The 12,593-nt window shown below is 40.8% G+C and overlaps 1 protein-coding gene across 1 annotated transcript in view; it reads left to right on the top strand.

Moving 5' to 3' along the window:
- MAP3K4 (mitogen-activated protein kinase kinase kinase 4) overlaps positions 1 to 12,593 on the top strand; it is a 76,747-nt gene that overhangs the window by 42,804 nt on the left and 21,350 nt on the right. The window contains exons 7-15 of the mRNA XM_032408242.1: positions 1,065 to 1,181; positions 2,643 to 2,742; positions 2,842 to 2,925; positions 4,103 to 4,369; positions 5,752 to 5,901; positions 7,878 to 8,039; positions 8,631 to 8,764; positions 9,389 to 9,467; positions 10,214 to 10,280. Of these exons, the coding sequence (XP_032264133.1) occupies positions 1,065 to 1,181; positions 2,643 to 2,742; positions 2,842 to 2,925; positions 4,103 to 4,369; positions 5,752 to 5,901; positions 7,878 to 8,039; positions 8,631 to 8,764; positions 9,389 to 9,467; positions 10,214 to 10,280 (1,160 nt within the window). The remainder of the gene's footprint in view (positions 1 to 1,064; positions 1,182 to 2,642; positions 2,743 to 2,841; positions 2,926 to 4,102; positions 4,370 to 5,751; positions 5,902 to 7,877; positions 8,040 to 8,630; positions 8,765 to 9,388; positions 9,468 to 10,213; positions 10,281 to 12,593) is intronic.

The following is a 12,593-nucleotide window of genomic DNA, read 5'->3' as shown; positions in this document are numbered from 1 at the left end:
TACTCAGTATTTGTGGAGTAAACCCTTCATGGATATCCTTGTACACTATTGTTCTTGAAAATGGGTTTGTAATCAGGTCCCTTTCCCACTCAGTTACTTTTAAAGCCCGGCCTCTTCGCCCACCGGACAGAGGTCAGGCAGTTAGCATGACACGCAAGGCCTTCCACCGCGTGGCCCCAGCGTACTTTCTCGGTCTTATTCCACCACCTCTCTGCTCCTTTCACATTGTGCAGTTTCTTTTCACAACCAGGCCTCTTGCTTAACACATCTTCATGCCTTTTGATCATATTCATTGTTCTTCCTGGACTTTCCTTCCCCTCCTCCATTCCCTTCCTGCCAGAGCCTCTCTTCCCATTGCTGATCTCTGGGTTCCTTTCTGCGTTGCCTGTGGGCCCAGTGCAGCCAGCCCTTTGGCTGGGCTTGGTCTCTCTCCTCTGATGAGTCCTCCAGCAGCGTTTGTGTGCTTACCTGCTCTCTTTGGCTAGCTAGAAGCTCCTTTCCTGCAGTGAAGAGGTCAGTAAGCTGCTGCCGAATCTTTACTACACTCACTTAGATTTGTTTTGTACACTCGGGTTCGCATTTTAACCCTAGCATTTAGATTGTGTACTCATCGAGAAGCATCGGCCGTAGGGAACGTTTCATGTGGGTGGATAATGAAAAGCTAATTGTGAGGGAAATTTGTAAAAACAGTTGCATTTAAGAAATTCACTTTGTTTTCTTCTTCTATCATTTAGTTTATTAAGCTTTTAAAAACAGCTTGTCTTAGATATATATTTGGGGCCATTTTATACCATTTTGGACATTTAAGATGAAAATTACACTTATATGATAATTACATAGCTGCTCTGAATATAATTTAAGGTTTTAAGGTTTATGATAAAACCATGGAAATAGAACAACGATAGATACTTTTTCACATTCATCATGATTTATCAAAATTCTCACTATTGTTGATTTTCAAACTATTAAAACAGTAGATGACCCTTTCAGTGTCTTATTCAAGAATTAGAATGAGTGAGGACAGTTTTTCTTCCCTGGTTTACTTTCATGTTCTTGTTCCTTAGTGACATCGCGGGGATGCTACTGAAGTCGACTGGAAGTTTTTTAGAGTTCGGCTTGCAGGAGAGCTGTGCAGAGTTCTGGACCAGCGCTGATGACAGCAACGCCTCAGATGAAATCAGGTGCGGCCCCGCTCCTTTCCTTCCCATTCCTTACTTCACAGAGTTCTGCTTGTGGCGATGAGTCTAGAATGGGCCCTGTTCAAACCCAACCATGTTAGACCTTAGTAGAGGTCTACCATAGTAGACCTAAAGACTTCTATTTATACTGTCTTATCTTTTCATGTGCTTGCTTAGGATTTTCTGTGAAATTTTCTTGGAAGGTGAACTTAGAATTTAGTTAGCCTAATGAAAATAGTGTCTTTAGAGAAAGGGAGAGAGAGTGTAAGTTGACTAAAAATGAGTAGAGAGAATTCATCCCTGTGTCCTAGAATGTGTCTAATTAAATAATTATGTTTCTGTCTCCCCCCCACCTCCATAGCAGTCCATTAATACATTTAATTGACACTTGGCACATCGTTACCGTTTTTATGTATGGCTTATTCCTTCTGTTCAACTTTAAGCTTGAGTACATGAAACAATGGCTTACGCATCTATTGCATTTCCTCTACTTCCATGAGATAGTATTCAGGTTGGACCAGGTTAAATTGCTGTTTTTGTGGCAATATCAGCCATACAGCTATTTTGTGGCCAATTACGAGCAATATCATATGATTCAACCTTAGGAAATGCTCAGGGGGAGCTGACTTCTCTAGAGCTGAAATGTTTTCTCTCACCATCCAAAATTTGATGAGAAACACATTTTGGGTTTCAGAACACCTGAGATATCATCCTGCCAGGGTTAAAGCAAGACATATCCACACAGATTCTTACCTGGGACAGCACTGAATAGCCGAGAGTCAGAATGAGTCAGTTTGTAGAAGGTCCTGCAGTTCTGAGAGCCAACGCGGTGAATTCCGGATAAGCAGGGAGAATTGGAGATCTAAGATGGGGAACTGGAGAATGGCCCTGATGATGCTCTGGTTGTTTGCTAGCGGTGGGTCTAAGCAGTGGGCTCGTGGGCAGTGTGATGGGGCTGGCTCCTCCTGGCCCCAGTGAGCCGAGGGGCAACCGCACACATCTCTTCTCTGGTCAGCGCTCAGTGCTGTCACACTGGGGGCCTGCGGGCAGCGATGATGCGAGTATTTACACCACAGAAATCTCCAAACACCACATAAGGCAGTTCTTTGAGGGGAGCTAGTTGGTAAACAGTCAACAGCCCATGACTGCACGGATATATTCCTTTTTAGTAAGATCCTGAGCTGGGAGTCAATGTAAGAACTTTATCTCAAACTCCAAGAAGTTATTATGGGGAAATCTTTAGAAAATTAAGCTTACTGTTATTTGAAGGTTATTGTATGTGCCTTATTTATTTGAAGAATACAAGCACTTTCTGGAAAACCACAAGAGAGCAAGCTTCTGAGTATTTCAAGTACATTCTCCATAATTGCTTGTTCCCATTTATCCAATTTGCTTCATCTTTATTGCTGTTTATTTCTTGATGTACTCTAATGTACTCTAACTGGATTTCAATCAACTTGGCAGGAGATCTGTTATAGAGATTAGTCGAGCACTGAAGGAACTCTTTCACGAAGCTAGAGAAAGAGCCTCCAAGGCACTTGGATTTGCTAAAATGTTGAGAAAGGTGAGTTAACAATCCCAATTGATTTTTTAAAATTTTTATTTTACCTTATTTTTTTTAAAAGCTAACCCTAAAGAAGTTTCTTTGTAACTGTGATCCTAGGACCTGGAAATAGCAGCAGAGTTCATACTTTCAGCCCCAGTTAGAGACCTTCTGGATGTTCTGAAATCAAAACAGTATGTTAAGGTAAATATTAAAGATGGTGTAATTGGAATATTTTGCCTTTCCTGTTTTTCTCTTCTCTTCATGGTCCAGATAGTAAATATTTTAGGTTTTGCTGGCTATATATTGATCCCAGTAATAAGACTTTCTCATAATTTCTCAATGAAATGATCAGAAAAACAAAGTTTTTCATACTAACTTGCTTTTAGAATGCAGATAAAATAACCAAATATTTATTCATACTATTTATTAAAATTAGTTACACATGTATTTAAAATAATGTATCTAAAATAGTAATGTAAAATAATAAAATAATAATTGATTTTTTTGAAGATTTTATTCACTTGAGAGGGAGGGAGAGCGTGCACATGTGCACCTGGGTGGGGGAGGGGCAGAGGGAGAAGGAAAAGCAGGGAGCCGCTGCGGGAGAAGGAAAAGCAGGGAGCCATCCCAGGAGCCCGGGATCACGACCTGGGCTGAAGGCAGACGCTTAACCACTGAGCCCTCCAGGCGGCCCTAATAATTGATTTTTAAGTCGTTGTTTTGTTTTTACCCTCACATTTTCTGAAACAGTTCAGATTTTTTACAGGAACTTTGGCCATCAGTGCCCGACTCGTCACTGGAGCCCCTTTTGGAGTCCTCATCTTTACTACCATTTAAGTTGTTTGAGACTTAGTACTTATAGATTCTGTGTATGATATTGTTACTGGAAATTTTATCCCAGGCCCACAGTTTTATCCCACCTGCAGTTGTTTGTGATTTGCACAACAGTATCACATATGTGTTCCTTATTAAAATGATCTTTAAAAGGCTTCTTATGATGCCCCCACCAAGAATGATTAGTGAATCTGTATTAACATTTTTTGCCTTTTTACCGAGTCAGGTGACTTTCTGTAAGCATCACAAAGTAGCATCAATTGAGGTTGTTTCAGGCTGCAGTTCCTCCCCTAAAGGGTATTTTCTTGCTTCTTGAAAATAAAGCAGCTGGAGGATGCCCAGTGAGTGGAGAAGCCTTCCCAGGCCTCCAGCACAGCACTCCCGTGCCCCCCTGCATCCTCCCCCAGTCACATGGGACTGGGCCTCTTGCAATGCCCTCAGTGCTGGCCTTCCCCACACCTTGTCTTTTTCTAGTTTTATGTATTTTAAATAAATTTTTGTAAGACATTCCCTAATCTCAGACTTTGGATCGTTTCTTCTGCAGGTACAGATTCCTGGCTTAGAAAACTTGCAAGTGTTTGTTCCAGACAGTCTTGCTGCGGAGAAGAGCATTATTTTGCAGCTACTCAATGCAGCTGCGGGAAAGGACTGCTCCAAAGAGTCGGATGATGTCCTGATCGACGCCTATCTCCTGCTAACCAAGCACAGCGATCGCGCTCGGGACTCGGAAGATAGCTGGGCCACGTGGGAGGCACAGCCCGTCAAAATTGTGCCTCAGGCCGAGACTGTTGATACCCTGAGAAGCATGCAGGTGTGTGTCTCTCCCAGGTCCCATGTCCACTGCTCCCACCCCTACCTTGAAGCAGTATTATCTACTTAAAATATTTTTAGGAAAAATAAATTATTAGCAGCTTCTGAATGATTGCTTTAACCGCCATAGTCGTCTCAACTGTAGACTTCCCCAAAATATGCCTCGCTGTTTTAAAAATTTTGTATCACAAGTTGTAGTAAAATATTCCTTCAAATTCTGTAAGTATGTTAAATTATCCTGGAATATTTGAAATATTTATATCTTAGTTCAGTCGTGATCTGTATGCTCATGATCTAAAAGGAATTATCTCCCTCATTTAATTTGTAATTCAGAAATTCTACTTCTTCAGGTACTCTGGTTTACTTGCTGTTAGTTAACATTTTTGTAGTAGAGGCTATTACCTAATCACCCAGCAGGGATCCCGTGATGATTTGTATAACTCAATTAAAACCCGTAAGAAGCCTCTTCACGTCCTCTTTGTTGACATCGGGACAGTGGTGGTGAATGCTCGCATGCACCTCAGACTCAGCCTGGCCAGCATTGAACGCACTGGCTTACTGTGCTCGAGTCCACGCGATCTGCTCTTCCGCTCATGTTCCCTATCTCAGCGAGTGGTGCTCTGGCCACTCAGTTGTTGAAACCAGAATGTGACAGTTAATATAAACTCATCCTTTTACCCTTCCAGTTCGTCCGCAGCCCTAACACACCCGGAGCATTTCCAGTCAATGACACTTTGTCTGCAGCCCAGAGCCCCTGCCGTGGTCAGACTTTGTCATCTGGCTCCTGGCCTAGTGCATTGTCTCAATTTTAGTTTCCCTGCTTCCAGCCTCACCTTCCCTCCTCCAGGTCTGTGTGTCTGTTTGTTTGGGTGCTTTGCGAATGATCATTATAATATGTAACTCTGGTCATATCACACACACTTCTATGCAAAATACTGCAGTGACTCTGTCACTTAAAAAGATACTAAATTCTCAATTTTGTCTGTTTCATGGAAGGCCACTCCTCTCACCTTGTTTTATTCCTGTATTTTCCAGCCTCACAGACTGCTCACATACACACACATGCATACACACACAACACTCACACACACTGCTGTAGGAGTCTGAGTTACTTGCAGTTCTCGGATGTTTCAGAGACCCCATGCCTGCACAGTTCCATGGGATTCTTCAGCGTTGTGTGGAAGACCTCAGACAGTAGCTCCCACTGCGGTGTGTGGCTCCCGTGGCAGGGAGTAGCTCTGCTTGAAAACTGCTTTCTGATTTGGGGCTTACTGGCCTGGTGGCCCTGACGAGTTTGCCATTGTTTTCGGACTAGGGGTTGACCTAGAATGGGAAACGGTGAGTGGGTCTGTTTTTAAGCCCTGTGCTTGATTCTCCTCCCAGGTGGATCATCTTTTACTCGTGGTCATGCAGTCTGCCCATCTCACCAGCCAGAGAAAAGCTTTCCAGCAGTCCATCGAGGGACTCATGACTCTCCGCCAGGAGCAGACGTCCAGTCAGCCGGTCATCGCCAGAGCTTTGCAGCAGCTGAAGGTGCGTCACCGCCACCTCCGCCTGAGCCCCTTGATCTGTGTGTGGAGGTGACGCTCTGGGGGCATCTGTGTGTGGCAGTGTCATCCCACCCGAGGGACCTGACGTCTTACGTGGTCCTTACCGTTCTCCCTCTTCCCGGTTCCCATTGTCCCATGTCTTCACGGAAACCTCCCAGATCTTTCTTGGAACCAGAGAATGTTGGAATTGGAAGGGATAGAAATTTGACCAGTTACGTGACTTCTGAATGGCCACATGGTTGGCTAGTAGCCAAGTTGATACTGCAATTTAGGTCTCTTCACTCCTAATCCAGGTTTCTTTCTTCTTTAGCAATTACGAGTATTTGCTAGAGGTACTCCAAATCAGTAATGTGTAACCTGAAAGAAGGTTTATTTCTTCTTTTATTTAACTGATAATTCAGCCAAATTAAATGCAGTAGAGAAAGCTGGTTGCAGACAGGCATTAGGCCTTCGGAGTTCAGGTCAAGCCAGAGCCTCACCTTCTTTTCTCATTATTTCCTGTTTTCACCACCTCTACCTTGTCTTCCGTTCATCGGTCTTGGTCTGATCCATGCTTTTCCACGGGCCATCAGTTATGCCTTCTCCGTCACATTAAGGCTTGACTTCTTGAAGAAGAAGCACGTCTTGAAACTATAAGTAGTTTGATAAGCATTTGTTTCTTCTGTCAGTCTGACTTGTCTCGTTCACCTAGAAACACGTTCTCTCATCGATTGCCATCCCACTCGAATGCCAGTGCAGGGTACTTTTGTCTTTTCTTTTAGTTTGAGCCAATGAACTCTGGAGAGTGCAAAATTATATAAGATATTGATTATTCTTGAGTGTTAAGGAATTCTTGACCGTCTCTCCTCCTGAGCGGGGAGACATTGGATCCTCCTGGTCGCATCTGGAGTTGCCACAATGGAGGCATTTCAGCTTGGAGGATTTCAGAAGATACAAACTGGGAAGGAACATTTGGGCATCAGTGTCCCTGGGTCAGGGTACTGGGAATGCTCGCTGAATATCAAATAGTCTGATTTGGCTAGATATTGGTGTGTACAGTGGAAAGTTGTGGGAGATAAGGCTGGTAAAATCAGGTGGGCAAAAATCAGGCTAGTGAGAGGTTTTGGATTTTATTTTTTCTAAGTCTCAGAGAGTAGTAGTTGAATATTTAGGAAGAATATTTTGGAAAAGTCTGTAGGGGGATAGCCCAATGGAGACCATATGTACATACGTGTGTGTTTAAGGGTGAGAGGAAGGGGTCCAATTTGGAGTGATTCTAGTCCTGCTTAGGGAAACAACAGAGCATGAACTAGGACAAGGTTTTCCAACCTCTGCAATATTGACATGTTGGGTCAATAATTCTTTGTTTTGGGGAGTTGTCCTGTTTTGTAGGATGTTTAGCAGCATCTCTGATCTCTACACACTAGATGCCAATAGATTTCACACCCCATCTCCGCAAGTTTTGACAACCAAAAGAGGCATTGCCCTTGGGTAATGTCCCCTTGGGTAAAATGCCCCCTTGGGTAAAATCGACCCCGACTGACACCCCAACTGAGAACCCCTGAACTAGGGAGTGTCAGGGAGATAACGAAGGACGATACAGACTTCCTGTTGGATTGAAATCCTGTTCGATTGAAGTCATACTTTAGCAACTGCCAAGGGGGAAAAAGCAGCTGGTGGTTGATATGCAAAATATTAAAGATGAAAGCATCTTATAGGAATTAGGCATTATCATTTTAAATGGATTTTTTCCCTCTTGTATTTCATAAGATGTTAAAGAATACCTAATACAAATAAAAACAAACTAAATAAATAAATAAATAACACATTTCCTTTATTTTTGAATGACCAAAATAAATATGGCCAAAATGTATTGCAATGATTAGTATCTGTGATGATGAAAGAAATCTTCCTCTAAAATACAGTTAAGTATTAGGTGATTTGCTTTGTTTGGATTAATTATGGTTTGGGACTCTTTAGAATGATGCACTAGAGCTTTGCAACAGAATAAGTGATGCCATTGACCGAGTGGACCACATGTTCACTTCAGAATTTGATGCTGAAGTTGATGAATCTGAGTCTGTCACGTTACAGCAGTACTACCGAGAAGCAATGATTCAGGGCTACAACTTTGGGTTCGAGGTAGGTACAAAAGAAGAGGAAAAGCACAGAGTAACCTCACAGTTGCTCTCTAACTTACCTACCAGAAGTATGAGGAATCTTGTACAGCAAATCAAGAATGTCATCTTACCCACTGCTGGGTATCAGAAATGTTGGTTTCCTTTTAAATTGTCAGATAGTTGTCCAGTTTTTATTTTGTGCTAACAGCTTTCTACTTCCATTTTAAAACCTTCTTTAAGAGATGTTTAGTATCATGAGAGTACATTCGTAATTTAAACTTATGAGTAAAACATTGGTGAAACTGCATTTTAAGACATTGTATTATCTTTAACTCTTCACACTTTGTTCTTTTTTATTATGTTCAATTAGCCAACATAGAGTACATCATTAGTTTTTGTTGTAATGTTCAGCAATGAGCACTGGGTGTTATATGCAACTAATGAATCGTTGAACTCTTCATACTCTTGAAAATATCTCAGTTTTAATTGGATTTTGCTTTTTGTTTATAGAAAAATGGTATTTTATGAAACAGATGTGGCATTGGTAGTGTTTAGATATTTGTATAATCATTACTTTCTTCTTAATTTTGATATACACAAAATCTTCTTACAGTATCATAAAGAAGTTGTTCGTTTGATGTCTGGAGAGTTTAGACAGAAGATAGGAGACAAATATATAAGCTTTGCCCGGAAATGGATGAACTATGTCCTAACTAAATGTGAGAGTGGTCGAGGTACAAGACCCAGGTAAGGACCAAGTAGATGTATCCTAGAACTGCAAGTAACTCAGTACTCCTGCTACAGAGAGAGAGAGAGAGAGTGAATGTTGGAGCAGCCTGTGAAGCTGGAAAATGCAGGAATAAGAGAGGGATGTGGGAATGGTAGTATTTCATGTGTATATTTTATGTGAGATTGCTGAGCAGATGACATAAAAAGGGGCATTTTGAAGTCTTTATGATAGGATTTTGCTTTGTTGTGTTTTTAAATGAAACTGTTAACACAGAAAACCCCATAATTTTTGGAAAACTTAAAAAAAAGTTCCATAATGAGTTAACTTTAGGGGAGTTCACATTCTCCCTGGACACGTCTTCCTGATTGCTAATTTTTTTCCCTCCCTCATGCAATTTAAGCCTTTTATGAATGTAAATGGAAACAATTTGGTAACCAGTTCCTTTATTAAGAAGCCGTTTGTCCTTTTTTCTCAAAACATGCTATAAATTTACTCAACCCCAGGCATTTACATAAAGACGAAAATTGTGTTTTTTTCTTAGATGATAATTTTCCAGTCAGATTACTTTTCAGTATTGTATAGGCTAAAACTGCTACAGCGTTTTCTTGGTTTTGTGATTATTGAACTTCCTCATGTAACAGGTGGGCAACCCAAGGTTTTGACTTTCTACAAGCCATTGAACCTGCCTTCATTTCAGCTTTGCCAGAAGATGACTTCTTGGTATGGAATATTCTAGAGTTTTGTTTTGTTTTTTAATTAAAGAAATAAGTTAATCACTGTTCCTGATTGTGTGTTTTTTTATAGTTGCTCTTAAATATTTTTTTCATAATTGTAATGATAACCCTGAAAGTTAAAGCACTTATAACAACGTAGTAAGATATTCCATGTTCTCTTCTTTTTATAACAATATTGTTCAACCGACTAAGTCAGTGGATATCTATGAAGCCTGGTACTTCTAAAATATTTGTCAGTTTCAAATTTTATAAAGTGCTGACTTAATAGTTACTGCTTTTTAGCAGTTTAATGAAGAACAAGGATTAGCTGTTTCACTTCAGCATGCGTCATTTGAGAGCATGCCAAATGTTAAATATTACCACTGTTATTCCAGTACATTCCATCAGCTCAAAAAGATGATGTTCAACATGTGAATTCAATCATGTTAGCCTCCGAATAGTAGAGATGATTATAGGAGAAGTTCCTTGCTTGTGCACATCATTGCCTTATGGGGAGTTGAATGCTAATTTGCTTTTATTTATAAAAATTGAATGGCATATATTCTTATTATTTTAAATTATGTGCAGTTTGTGTTTAATTTGTTTATATCTATTGTCTTTTAAATGAACTTTGAAAGTATTTACTAAGGATAGCATAGCATATTTCTTTTAAATACACTGAAAGCTTAATTTGTGCTACTTATATCATTGAGAGAATGTACATTCTTTTCTTGTCCTTTCCCATTTTCCTAGAGTCTTCAAGCCTTGATGAATGAGTGCATTGGCCATGTGATAGGAAAGCCACACAGTCCTGTTACAGGTTTGTACCTTGGTAAGACGGCAGTTAGAACATTTCCCCTAGCGCCTCCTGGTTTGGGCAAGTGCGTCATCTTACGGTTGCAGCCCTTCATGCTGGGTAGAGAAGTTCTTTAACAATATTGAAGAAGACAGCAGTGATAGGAATGAGGTGTGTGTATGGGGAACTCCACAGTCCTAAGTCCAACAGGAAGATTAAAATGCCAGCACAGGATATGCACTGCCTGCCAGCAGTGTTAGCTACACATTTTAATTAATTAATGTATATTTTGCATACCAACAATAAATCTGTTCTTCCCTTAAAATCTCTTCTTCTGGGAAGGAAAGACTTGTAGAGATAGCTGTCTGTTAGGGAGCAAGGGCCTTTCCTGCTAGAGGTGGGTGAGTATAATTGTTCTGCCCCCTTCCTCACCTTTCCAAGGAGAATGAGTTTGTTTTCTTCTCCACAGCTAAGAATCTCACCACTAACAGAGTAAATTCTTAATTGATTTTACTTAAAAAAACAAAAAAAAAACCCAAAAAACACAAGTTATGCTATGATATACTTTCATTATAGTTTTCAATGCCAGTTTAAACTTGAAACTTTAAAACAAAATATATCAGAAAAAGACTGTGCCTTCCCCCCATTCTTGAGGTAGTAAATAAAAGCAAAACTGTATTTATATTTAATAAACATCCAAAAATGAAAACTTAGAAATTTTGAAGCAGTTTAAATTACACAAAATAAAATAATTCATAAATGGTAAACTTACTAAGCAGGAACTGTATCTTAAAGGGTGCTTGCTAGCCACAGAAAATTTAGTAGACCAGGTCTTAATGCTTGGTTTCTCTATCTTTAAAATTCACTCAGTTACTCATTTTATACCTTTTTTTCTCCCAAGGCTGTTATGAAATGGAAGTTATCATTTGCAAAACTCTTTGAACATTGTATATAATGTTACAATTTTATAGCATTCTATATTCTTATGGAACTTTTGATTAATCATATTATCCTAAAAACTTGGATTTTCTGATCTCCTAAAATATTTCACTAAGAATACATGATCAATAATTCAGTAAAAATCACTTCTTTAAAATAACTTAACTACATACGGAATCATTTTCATGGTAGCAAAATTATAACATAGAGTATGTAGAGAAATGTAGAAAATATACATGTAGAAAAAATGTCAAGGTAGAAAAACACTACAGAGGAAAGAAAGAAAAAGTTGTACTCCCACGGTTGATGGGTAATCACTGCTGCTGTGGGGTCCCTAATTATCCGTGTGCCTCTCCCCCAGCTGCCGGTGGGTGGTTGGTTAGCAGTGCTGTCTGTAGGCTGGAGGTGCTCTTTGTCTTCTGGGCCACGTGGCTTGGTGGAAGTAGCACTGGCTGAGAGTCAGATTGCCAGACAGCCCGGTGACCTGGGGCTGCCCGTGTAACATCACTGAGCCTCCTCTGCAGATGCTCGACATCGGATGCTCATGAGGGTTCTGCATTTACATTTTGTAAACTGTAGTGTTCTGTGCATGGCAGCAGTCTGCATCTGGCTTTGTGCTCTTTCCTTACAAGGGCAGTTAGTGAAAGGGAGAGCACACCAGCTGTCGTTCCCGCTGCCTGTCTTCCTCCCCCTCTGCTCCGCACTTGGAACCACCGACAGCAGCCTGATGGATAGCCTTCCCTAGGTTCTGCACACTCACGTAATTGTATGTGCATTCTGCCCTGCCTTCTTTATGCTCCTGGCACCACACAAGCACAGGCAGGCTGCTTGTTCTACTGCGTAAAGGTTGGACCACATTGGATATTCATCTCTTGCTTTTCTGACCCGACAACTGTAGAAATTCCTCCCTGTCAACGGGTAGAGATCCAACTCGTTCTCCTTAGTGGCTGCATTGTGTCCGTTAGCGGGTGTATTACAGTTCTTTGCACCATTTCCTTGTGGACATTTGTTAGTTTGTTTTTTTAATTTTATTTATTTATTTGATAGAGCCACAAGTAGGCAGAGTGGCAGGCAGAGGCAGAGGGAGAAGCAGGCTTCCTGCTGAGCAGGGAGCACGACGCGGGGCTCGATCCCAGGACCCTGGGATCATGACCTGAGCCGAAGGCAGAGGCTTCACCGACTGAGCCACCCAGGCGCCCCATGTTTTGTTAGTTTTTGCCATGAAAAGCATCTCTATAGTAAATATCACTAGTGAAATTAGAGCGTCTATTTTATGTTTATTGACCGTTTGGATTTTCGTTTCAATGAAATATCACAGTTTTGCAGCCGTTAGTTATATATACTCTTAAATGTTCTCTCTCATATATGAAGAATGTGAAACTCCTATGCATGTGTTTT

This window comes from Phoca vitulina, unplaced genomic scaffold (genome assembly GCF_004348235.1).
Source record: "Phoca vitulina isolate PV1807 unplaced genomic scaffold, GSC_HSeal_1.0 scaffold9, whole genome shotgun sequence".
NCBI lineage: Eukaryota > Metazoa > Chordata > Mammalia > Carnivora > Phocidae > Phoca > Phoca vitulina.
This window is presented reverse-complemented; position numbering and strand designations above follow the sequence as displayed.